At 44.7% G+C, this 12,090-nt stretch overlaps 1 protein-coding gene across 5 annotated transcripts in view; it reads left to right on the top strand.

Annotated features, from left to right (window-relative positions):
- The window catches only part of enox2 (ecto-NOX disulfide-thiol exchanger 2), a 143,565-nt gene extending 132,835 nt beyond the window's left edge, over nt 1–10,730 (top strand). For all 5 annotated transcript variants that reach the window (XM_079167066.1, XM_079167065.1, XM_079167069.1 and 2 more), the window contains 4 exons: nt 3,114–3,170; nt 3,977–4,082; nt 6,596–6,681; nt 9,931–10,730. In XM_079167066.1, the coding sequence (XP_079023192.1) occupies nt 3,114–3,170; nt 3,977–4,082; nt 6,596–6,681; nt 9,931–10,062 (381 nt within the window). In that variant the 3' untranslated portion in view covers nt 10,063–10,730. The remainder of the gene's footprint in view (nt 1–3,113; nt 3,171–3,976; nt 4,083–6,595; nt 6,682–9,930) is intronic.
- Nucleotides 10,731–12,090: the final 1,360 nt, after the last annotated feature.

The following is a 12,090-nucleotide window of genomic DNA, read 5'->3' as shown; positions in this document are numbered from 1 at the left end:
AAACATCAATAATCATCTGAAGGACTATTTGAGGTCCTTTGTGTGTACTTACGTTGTTTTTTTTCCCTGTTCTTCAAAGTTTGTTGTGTGAAAAACCTTCACAGACAGTTCATAACAGTGTCTCATAAAGGTAATAAATTACACTACTGTATGTCTTTAGTGCTGAACCGATGAGTTAATTAATCTATTAGTACGTTGGCAGGAAAATGAAATCATACATTTGGGATTTGAGGTGTTGAAAACATGCAACTTGATGGCTCACCGTGGCTCTAACATAGCGGTACTCCTGCTTGCTTCCCAAACTGAAGTAATTAATCCTCTGACTATGGATAAGTACCTCATACAACCGCACTTCAAAAGATCCAAACTATCCCTTTAACAGTTTATGTTAAATCAATAAGTAGCTTCCAAAGTTAGTCGTTTGAGTATGAAGTTCTCTTTTAGTGTTACTGTGGCTCCTCTGGTGAAGGAAAACTGAAAACAAAAAGAGGGAATTCTGTATTAAAAATACTTTGAAAGATAATAACTTCACTTGTTTAACTGCTGAAGCCTCAATTTACCTTCAGATACACTTTGTAACACGTACATGTGCAGAACTATTTCGTCCCTCATCACTTGGTATCGTTTGCATGTTAGGAAGCAATTTTTTTGATGACCGGAATAAAAATATGGGCATGTGAGTGGGAAAATGCCAACCTATCCATTAGTAAGAAGTGCCCGGTGGAGGAGTAAGAAAAACAGCCTGCTGTCACTGGAATTTCCATTACAAAAGTACAAATAATACAAAACATGTCAAATACACACAGTAACAGAAAATAATGTATATAAAGTAGTCTCGCATCCTTTTTAAGTATCTAAAAAATACATTGTCTATTACAAACCCCTCCATTATTACATACAAACTAAAAATGTTGGCTCCTTCCTTTTGTTGTTGGTCTACTCCTCTGTTTTCAGTGCAACCACATAAAAACAACCAGAAGACATCCATTCATTTCTCAACCAGCGACACATCGAGCATGGTTGACCGCAGTCAAATCGCTGCCATATTTGTCTTGCCGCTGAGATTTCACGTGACATTGACGACCAGCAACCCAAATCACATTCCTCTCTGATTCCCGAACATCTTGTCCTGTGGGCTACATCGGCTCCGGCCAAGATATCACGTGATCGATACGTACACGCGGTATTAGTGAGATCCCCACACGGGGAGGTATGACAGAAGACACTGCAAAGATGTACACCACTGGTGCCGTCACAGAGCTGTTACACACGGACACATCATCTGTTAGAGCCACTCCTGCTGCATTAGTCATCCATCCCAACATCCCATTTGTCATTTGATTGAACGTGTTGCTTACATCGTGGCATGTTTTTTCCCCCTGACAATGCTCCATCTGAAATTGATTAGAGGCGAGCTGTTGCTAAATACAATGCAGCGTGATCTACAGTCTTATTAAACAATTTCAGCTTTCAAGGGCCTGTTTTCTCTGTAAGGCGTGTCGTGTTTACAAATGTTTCAGGTGTTGTTCCATATTCCCAGGATTCAAGTGCTAATGCTTGTGAATGTTCCTTCTGGCCCGGTGTAATGAGAGGAAGGGCTGCCATTGAGATGAGCCTCAGGTTCAACCGCCTATTAAATTGGATAATAACAATACGAAGGAGAGGATCTCAATCCACGCGGGGCTCTATGTGCTGTCTGTGGGCTTTCAAATGTACTGCAGGTTTTCGTGTGACGCAGAGCTGAATTTGTAATTTGCTGAAGCGTCTCTTCACTCACATCAACCAGAGTTGTCAATAGCCCGTTAATGGTGATGAGTTTGATTAGAAATGTGTCGCCACGACTGCGAGCTCGGAGGAAAATATGCTAATTAAATTCCTGCATGTGGGCAAACATGAATCATGAGAGGCAGTCTCATTAAAGGGGGAAAGAGAAATCAATTTTTGGGTGAGGGTTTCTCTGAAGATAAGCCGTCGTTTTGTGTTATTTGTCATGTTGAAGAGATCTCTTCATGCCATCGGTTATCCTTCACAGTCCCTTCTGTCACCACACATTACTGGATTGACACCAGTGCAGGTCATTGAGGCCGTTAACCTTATTACTATTATGATCAAAGCTGTTCTGTCAGTACTTTCGAAAGCTCCCTTCAGAGCTACAGAGGACATTATACAGCCGGCACAAGCTGAGTACTCCAACAAGTGAACTGATGTTCATGTGGAGTCTATAAAATGTCAGAAAATACTGAAAGATGCTCATCGTATTTCCCCAGAGCCACAGACGGTGTCCTCTTAAAATTGCTTGTTTTGTCCAAAGAACAGTCCAAAACCTAAAGATACTCAATTCAAATGGTATAAAACAGAGAAAATACTTGTGTTTAAGAAGCTGGAACCAGAGACTGTTTGGCTTTTCTGAAACGGTGACTCAATACATTTAATGTTGATAATCCTGTGATTACCAACCAGGAGTACTTGTACATTTACTTGTGGTATTTGAAAAGAATGAAGAGTATCTACGCTGATGTAATCAAATAGAAATTATGATTTTGTGATATAATAATTATCAGAATAACCAATAATCTTAATACCAGATGTTGCAAATGAAAGTGTGAAAGTGAGCAATCGAGCCGAACAGCGACATGGATCAAGAAGTGGATCAGAAACGTAGCTTTCCGTCACTCTTGATCGTTGTGTAAAGGCAGTAGATCAAAGAGACGTCCCGTCTGTTGAGGAGGCACAGGGAAGGGGAACTGGAGCCCACTGTGCAGGGCTGTGGGCGTTCCTCCAAACATAAAGGTTGTCAGCACTGGTCTGATGGAACAATGGAGTAATTATCTCTGCACCAATATATTCCCAGGAAGTCCGAACCCCACAAAGTCTTTCATTTCTGCAAAATTAATAGCTCACGTTAATTATATCCAAATGTAGTTGAGCGTCTCTTGTTTTTCTCGTTTGTTCAAAGTCAGCGCATTTCTGGACATTATTCTAAAAATAGACGATGCCTGTGTTTGTTTCCTCACCGTGCTATGCTCTCGCCCTCGTCAGTCTGACATTAGCACTCAGCTTTTTTTTTTTCCTCTGTGTTTTTTTTTTCCTCATATGTCTCTAATGCGCTGCAGCTGGAGACGTCGAAGGAAGACGACGGAGGCAGCGAGGAGAGCGTTAATCATACCAGCGTAAGTGGGAAAAGGTTGAGCCCTCTCCCACTCCTCTCCACATATTGCTTTGTGTCCTCATTCTCCCTTCTTCTTCTTCTTATTCCGCCTCTGACACTCTCACTAACCTCTGCCAGTGACATGACAGATCATTAAGGGCCAATCCAGTTCACTGCAGCTCGCATGTGTCATTGAATAAATCACCCGGACACAACTGGGCGAGGAAATACAGAACTCATAAAGTCAAAATGGCTCGCACTTGTGCATATGTCCCCACACCCACACAGTGTTGTGAGTGTTGTGGATAGATTAGAAACGGAAAAGGGCCACCAGGCATCTCGCACCATAAGTGGAAATAGTACACACACACACAATACCATGTAGGACAACAAACTCTTCCGTTATTCCTCCGCCATTTTTCTGCCACCTGTCAGATCTGAAACAAACAGCTTGATCATTTCCTTTCCAAGTCTCTCTCTCTCTATTTGTTCTTCTTCCACTCATCCTTCTTTTGTTTGTGTGTGTGTGTGTGTGTGTGACATGCATTTCATCCCTCTATCAGAAATATAGCTGCTGGCAAAAAAATTCTCCCTCGCCTCATTATCCTCGTCTTCATTGTCTCGCCGTATTAATGTGTTGGTCGTGAAACTTCCTGATGTTTTCATTCTCATTCATGTCTGTCTGTTTACTGCGTGCCATGCATCGGCTCAAGTTTAAGCTTGTTTACTTCTCGTCAGCCACAGTCAAACAGTGGCTGGAAGCAGATTCCTTTTAACGTAACTGTCCTAACCATGCGTGTGTGTGTGTGTGTGTGTGTGTGTGCGCAGGAAGCCACTGTTTCCACCGTGGTGTCCTGCAGTCAGGAGAAGGAAGGCCCCACAGAGAGGAACCCACCGAGTCCTGTCCACTCCGAGAGGGAGGCTCTGCTCGTTGGTACGCTGACACAGATATGAGTCTTGCATCGCTAATACCACTTAGGTGTAAATGCTGTTTTGGGAATTTCTTCAAATTTGGCCCAAACGTCCACCTGGACACAAGGATGAACCGATTACAATTTGGTGGTCAAAGGTCACTGTTGTTCGCCATAACTCGAGAATGAATATGCTAATTATGTATTATATAATTCATTTCCCATAAATGTCTAATAGGATAAAAAGATACAGAGGTGGCATTTTGGGATGACATAGATGTCAACCGCAATTTGACTGGTTGGCGGTGGCTTACACCCGCGAGTCGGTAATTGTAGTTCCCCTATGAACTGCCCCGTAGTCGTAGGTACATGTTATTGTTGTTAAGCATTTGTAGCGATGCAGGTTTTCTGTGGCACTCGGTTTGTAGGGATTTGATTAATTGCACATTTGTTCAATAATAAACTACGCATAGGCACAATATGAATCTCAAAATGATGTCGAAAAACCTGAAACGATAAGCACCTTCTCAGCCTCAGTGTGCTTTAAACCAGCTACATGGTCCATCCAATCATCTGAGCATGGCTAAAGTGTTTATCCCGGCTTCAAATGGCCACCCTGCTGTTCTAGCTGCCTCCAGGCATCTCTCTCTCTCATCTCTCAGAGAATTGAGGACGGTGCTTTCAGACAGCGGGCGGTTGCCTCCATTTTGAATTGGCGGGAGCAGGTTAGCGGCGTCTCCCGGCTACCTTTTGATCCCACCGGTCTGAACACCACAGCGTCTCCTATATTAATGGGTCGTATTGCTTCCTAGCAGCTTAATCATTGTGTATTGTCCCAGGCCAGATACTCTGATTTTAAAGAGGTGTATCATTCAGGGAACTCTGATACAGTAAAATCTGCTCCTGTATGGTTTCCCTCCCTCTTCCGTCCTGCGGCTGCCGCCAGCCACGGCCGCACATCTGCCGTTATGAAAACAATGGCGGCGACCACTCCGTGTGTGAAAGCAGTCTGTAGAGTGAAGAAAGAGAACTTCAGAGTGAGGGACCAACCCCCGCTCACATTCAGTCACTTGCACACCTGAGCAATCTCTGTGTAAAGTGAGCATTATTCTAAAATGGTCTGTTGCAAATTGTTGGACACGGCCTCAAGCCCCGCTCACTTCCAGTACACAGAGGCCTGTAGGTGGCTGCATATTGCTAAATGAATCTGTGTTATATAAAAGTACCATAAAGTAATTGACACAGCCTGGGGGCGGGAAGCAATCCGGCACGGGGTTATTGGTTGTTTTCTGGAGCTACAGGCATCGTACTTGATGGGTGTTTGAAGGGGCTAAGATAATACGATATTCACAGAATGGTTGAGGAACGGGGGTCAGAAGGGGCTTACGGCTCAGCTTTGGTAAGGGCACTTGAGCAGATTACCGTGGCATTGTTGAAAACTGGCAGCAGGTGTGAAAGCGGACATTCTTGTGGTGCCTTCAGATACAGCGTGAAGCACGAATGCATAAAGATTCAGTAGAAATACTCGAGAGATTTGCTCTTGCTGGTGCAATTTAAGTTGAAATCTCTTCTGCTACTGTTGAGATGCACATTTGCATGACAATGTAAAGCATAAGCTTTGGATTCCCATCAGATTCAGAAACATCTGATGGTCACAGTTTGCCTTTATCCTGAGTTGGCAGACCCAACGGAGGAAATGTGGCGCAAAGAAAAGAGGGAGCAATTTGAGTTTCTGTTGACTTTTAAAAGTGCTTGAATGATCATCTCATTTGAATATGTATTGATCATGAATCTGAGTCTTAATGTGAGCTCTGACACTCACTCATATTCTGTCAGTCTGCACACAGGGAGTGGGTGCATGTAGTCACAGCAAACGCCTGTACGAGTAGTTGGAGAACATGTTCATTGGCTCTTTGAACACAGACAGTCAAACCACTCCAGTGGGCAATTTTATGCAAATAAATCAACATGAGATCTACTTGGCGTTGTATCTGAATTGGACCATTAGACTCTCAGTCATTGTCAGTAGATCAGATTCAGGCTAGCACGTTGTTTGTGTTCGACTTTCGACTTACCTCCTGCGGGTGGCAAAACTGAAGCCTTGAAGTAGTAATTTCCTCTTTAAAAAGTCTCAAGTGTTTGCTGTTTTGTTGTCCTCGTGTCGCTCCGTGACTTTAACACTGTTTGTGTGTTGATTCCACTGCTGGTCCCCCGCTGCTCTGTAGGTGGTTAGTAAGCAGAGGTGGAGGATTATCTCTCTCCCGGCCCTGTCTATGAGCCGATAGCAGATGGTTTGTTTGAGCTGGGGGAGAGTACGGCTTTTGATGAGAGTCGACGGCACCAAAGCTGTCATTAAACACTCCCTGTAATCTGGAGCCACAATATACAAGAGGCTCTTAACAGCACCGGGACTCCGTCAGACGGAGAGCAGCGGCAACATTCGTTTGTCCATTTTTGACAGGCGACAGAAATTGGGGGTTTGTGATGCGTCTCTGCTTTAAATCATGTTTCAATGACTCCTTTGTTCCTCCTTCAGGGATCATTTCGACGTTCCTGCACGTCCATCCGTTTGGAGCCAGCATCGAGTACATCTGTTCCTACCTGCAGCGTTTGGACACCAAGGTAAGCGGCACGCATGAATCAAGACTCTGGCGTAGATTAGCAGAGCCTGCCCTCGGTGTCCCTGTGGACCAGATACACCCATACTGACTCTGTGTCAGCCCCCCATACAGGGCTGACATATGGGCTTACTGTGTGCCAGAGGCCTGCTGTGTACAAGAGACACGGCCCCTCGGGGCATTAGAAGGGCTCGCTAATGCTTTTTCAGCCATTTCCATTGAAGCGGATGCATTTGGAGGAGACGTCTTAAGGTGCACTTAAAAGGAGTGGTTTGATATTTTGGAGAGCAGTATTGATATTATCATCTAACTCTCTGCCAAAATGTCAAAGTATCCCTTTTAGCAGTCAGAGTAGGATTGGCTGGATGGAGATTGTGTACCTTTTTTGTGGTAATCTCTTTGAGATTAATATTTTATTTGTGAGAGAGGCCTGATTAGGGATGGGTTCAGCTAATACCCAGGTCTGTTAAGCTCCAGCGCTAACACATCTCTTATCAAACCTTTCTTATTAGCAAAAAGCCCCGGAAAACATAAAGTAGTAGCCTTCTTTTACCGGACTGCCACTGGTTAAAATGACACCTGTGGTAGATTACATCAGCTGCAGATGAATAGAGATAATTCTGTAATGGCTAGAATAATAAAAGTCTGGCTGTTCTCTGGTTAATATGCGCTCTGCAGCTGGTGTCTGTATTCAGCCAAAGATTGTTTGTGAGTGAAAAGTCATTTCTTAACACCGCTGTGCGTTTGCCAGTTGACTGAGAGGCAACTATTCTCTGGAGAAATGATCTGGCGGATAACCTTGCACCAATTTACCCTTCAGTGTTTGGAGTCAGTAGTAAAGAACTGACGGCTGCAGCTGTGAACGTTCATAAGATAAACGCTACAAACTGTTGTGTTGCTGCCTTCTCAGCCAGGAAAAGGTGTTCAGACAAAGGACTCTTATTTGATGAATGGATCCGATACTGGATTGTAATTTGGTGAAAGGGTATCAAACCTCATCCCTAGACCTGAGTGCATTCATAGAGAAAAAGAACAATTTGAGTCAGTCACAGAAAAACACTTTCACAAACGGCATCAGAGACAATTAGACATCTCAATTAGGCAAGTAGAACGCTTTGTTTTGTGGAAGTTAAATTCCGGAGAAGGTTTCTCTCTCACTTTTCTCTCCTGAAATGTCGTAGCTATATGTCCGGCCATATGTGGCTTGTTGTGTGATTTCCCCTGACGGTGGAACATATTAAAAGTAGATCCTTCATTCTGACACTCGAAGCCAAACACCGTCCTTAGTTTCCATTCTGTCTGGCCGAAGCGCGGACATTTCATCCCCGTCTTTCTGGACGTATTATCGCTCTTCACCGCCACTCACACGAGGCTTTTCAAAAGGCCAAGCCTCAATGTCACCTCCAAACGGTAACACTGAGATTAATGGCCTTTTTTATTTTATTTTTTGCTCCTGTCCTCGACAAGGAGACCTTCAGAAAAAAAAAATGGTCAGATGTCACCGCTCCTTTTACAGTCGCGGTCACCGGCCAGACAGAAGACACACTAAACATCCGCGCTGAAACCGTCAAATTTCAAGCCACTTAAACTTCTCAAGAATGAATTAATCTGTCAAAAAACTTTGTGTCTACGTCCACAAGGTTGCCCCAAGAAATGAGTGTTCTCCGTAGCAGCTCATCACCACCCTGACTCATTCTCACACATGCAAAGAATAGAGTGGCCGTCTCCTCTCATGCCTTTTGGTTTGTTTTTTTTCTCTAGTGTGTCTGTGCATTCATGTGTTGATACACTTGTGTGTGTGAGAGATCGTACGCCCACTCTTGTCTGTCTGTGTGCGTATGAGTTTGCTCGTGCATCTGTTGTTCTCACATCGACTCTCCGCTACACACATCAAGCAGCCCACAGAGTTTTGTCAATTTCACTGACTAGAGTCTCCAACAACAAGCCCGATCCTCTCTGCTTATCTACCGGCTCCACGCACAGCTCCATTGTCTGTGATGTCACACCAGTCCTATCTCCGTGATGGGCCTTAATGCGTCCCGACATCAGCACCGGGCTCCAACAACCCAGTTATTAATGCATGACAGTGTGGGTCGCCTACAGCAGCTCCTACACTGGATTTTTGGCAACGTCAACTCAGGATGTCAGTTGACTGATGATCCTCGGCCCACCCGAGTGGTGTGAGCCAGATTACGCTTAGTCAGGTGGCAGCTATGCCGTCACACTGTCGCTATAAACTTAGTTGCACTATGATTATTTGCAGTCGGGGTGCGAGTGAGAGTAGAGAGGAGGTGTTGTGTGTAAAAGAATAAAGTTTGGATGGATGAGCAATGTCCAGAGATAACTCATCGGTTGACTTGGCAAAAAAATAAATGAACAGGCATTCTTGTCACGGCAACAAAAAAACATTTGTGACTAAGCAAGAAGACAGCATTTAAAATAGCACGCCTCATCTTAAAGCAGCAATGTGTACGATTTAGTGGCATCTAGTGGTGAGGTTGCAGATTGCATCCAACTGAATAGCCCTTCGCTCACTCCTCCCTTTCTCGGTGAAATACGATGGCAAAAGGCTCTTTCTAGATCCAGCGTTAGGTTTGGACATTCCGGGCTACTGTAGAAACATGGCGGTGCAACATGGTGGACTCTGTGAAAAGGACCCGCTCCGTATGTACAGTAGATATAAACCTAATCTCATTTCAAAGCTAACAAAAACACGATTATGCACTTATGTAAACGCTGTTATGAATATTATGCTCCAATCCGCCCTAAATCCTACACACTGTTCCTTTAACATGCAGACATTGTTTTAAGTTGGAAGGCCTCACATTTTGATATTGACTAAACATTTGGGCTAGTCTGGATCACAGAGGTATATCTGATAACAGGAGATGGCTGCAGAGGTGATCTGTTGAGTGTAGCAGACAGCCAGTAGCTGGAGTTCAAGATTCACATCACGAAGGCCAACAAAGTTCTTCAAAGGTCCATTAAAACACCGTGGTTCATCCTGTCAAAAAACAAGATTGGAGGATGAACAGAAAATTGAAATGAAACGCTGCATCGACAGCCAAGTCACTGGTGACTCTCTGCAGACCAGAGCCGTGTTCTGATTGGCATTCATACAAAGTACAAGAATTATTTGTTCTAATCTCTTGAAGATGGATCGAGAATGACTTGATGTGTATTACTTTGTTCTTTGTCTAATGCTGGTCTGACGTGTGTGTGTGTGTGTGTGTGTGTGTGTGTCCGTCCTCAGATTAACACCGGTGAGGTGGAGGCTCTTCTTTCTCGGCTGCCCTGCACCTTCAGACAGGAGCTGACCGGCGTCGGAGCCAGTCTGGAGAAACGCTGGAACTTCTGCGGCTTCCAGGGCATCAAGAGCACGTAGAACCTGCCCGCTGACGCTCCTGGGACATGGAAGACACGAGACAAAACACGGGGACACTGTAAAGACGCGAAAGACACAGTATAAAGCCCACAAACATCAGAGACGGTGGACTGTACCTGACTGTACAGGGACACGGAAGACTGAGCACAGATCTCAAGATGAGGAGGGAATGTAACAGCATTTCAGGGAGTCCGTAGGTGGCAGAGATGTAAAAAAAACGCAGCATTTTCATGGTTACGTGAATGTTGACACCAAAACCGCGGTGGCAGAAATCTTCATGAGCTTGAACTCTGTGTATTTTTAGACATAACGACTCTCCAGGAGTTACAGAAGACCGCCGACTCCCACAGCCACTGGATTATTATGTAGTAATGGCCCACACGGGCAGGGTGCAGTGCTTTCTGAGCCTGCAGTTGGCTCTGTACGGTGTCAGTGTGAGCAGCCCAGACTACCGGAGCCGAGGAGGCTTATCAGGGTCTAACTGAACACTCAAACCTCCGAACCCTCCGGCCTCCCGCTCTTCTCTTTTTGCCCTTCCTGGTTTGTAAAATAGATCTAAAAATGGATATATTTCTTCATTTTCTGTAAAGGCTGGTGCATAGAATCATTTGTTGTAATACACTGTAAATGCTTGGATGATATTTTTGATTATAAAAAGACGTTTGAATATATAAAAAATGTTTGAAGTCATATTTTAAACATGTGTATCCGATGCTCAGACAGTCTAGTTTTAATGTGTGTGTGTGTGTGGTGTTCTAGTTCTACAAACCTGCCAAGCTTCACTATCAGTCCTGAGAGACGCACACAAATGCACCTGCACAAAGACAAATGGTCTCCTTCAACGTTGGCGCCCGTTCTTGTTTGAAGGGCATTTTTTTCTTTTCTACCTTTTTCTCCTCTTAGAGCAGCTGCACTCAAGGCTGTTTTCAGAAACCTTACAGAAGGCCATTTGTGTCTTTCAACAGCAAATGAAGCCGGGCTGAAGGCACAGCACAGCAGCGTCTCACTTTACTGGGAAACACACCTCGGGGGGATCATGTAATGATGTCTAATTGGTGTGAGGCAGTTGTTGTGTGCTGTTGCTACCATGACGGGCACACAACATGCGTGCGTGCTACTCTCCAGGATCCATATATTAGGTGGTTGTACAACACTCTTCAGAGGCGAGTTTTCTTCTCCATCTTTGCCAGATAGAGAGCTTTTGCCGCCAGGACTGGAGGTTCCTCCCAGAAGCCCAGTCGAGCGTTCTTAATGCGCCTCCACTGGGTTATTTGGCGGCGTGCTCTCCTCCCTTGTCGCTCTGAGAAACAAAGGTTTATTATTACACATGATTTGCGCTCGTCGGCCTCCTCCATCTCCTACAGGCATTGCATTTGAGAAATTGGCGTTCATGCACTTGTCAGCGTGCTACTCCTTGTACCTGAATTAATAATGGGGAATGAGTATGTTTTGCCGACAAGTTTCGACGAGGTTTTTCCTTCCCGGTGCATGTATCCATTATTAACGGCATCGGTTTGAACGGGAGGAGGGTTTCGTGGGTGAAAAGGAAACCGTGATCTGTCTTGGGAGTGGCGTCGTTTGCATGTTAAATACAGTGTGTAACCTCCACACAGCTTTGTTTGTAGGCTGCCGTCAAGCTTGATTAGGAAAGAGAGTGACTGTAAATGCAGTGCATTATTTCTTTCACATGTAGGCAATATGCAAGATCAGGTGTGTCTCTCTCTTATTAGACGTTGTGCATCACTACACTTCCTCTCCACACACTGTAAGATCTCAGCCGAACACCCCTGATGACTAACTCCAGCACACCTCACAACAGCCTCTCCTCTCTCACTCATTAGCTTTCTCTCTCGCTCCCCCTGACATAAACAAACCACTAATATGGCGCCTTATTTTCTTTCAGAAAGCTGCTTTCTGCCTCGCCTTTCCTCCCAACTGAGTTGCCGTTCCTACGCATTGATTGACTGCGGGCACACGCAAATGTATCTCTTTTTACAGGCACGCACACAAAACGCGCCTGTGGTTGTG

The sequence above is a fragment of the Pholis gunnellus genome (assembly GCF_910591455.1).
Source record: "Pholis gunnellus genome assembly, chromosome: 10".
In the NCBI taxonomy this organism is placed as follows: domain Eukaryota; kingdom Metazoa; phylum Chordata; class Actinopteri; order Perciformes; family Pholidae; genus Pholis; species Pholis gunnellus.
This window is presented reverse-complemented; position numbering and strand designations above follow the sequence as displayed.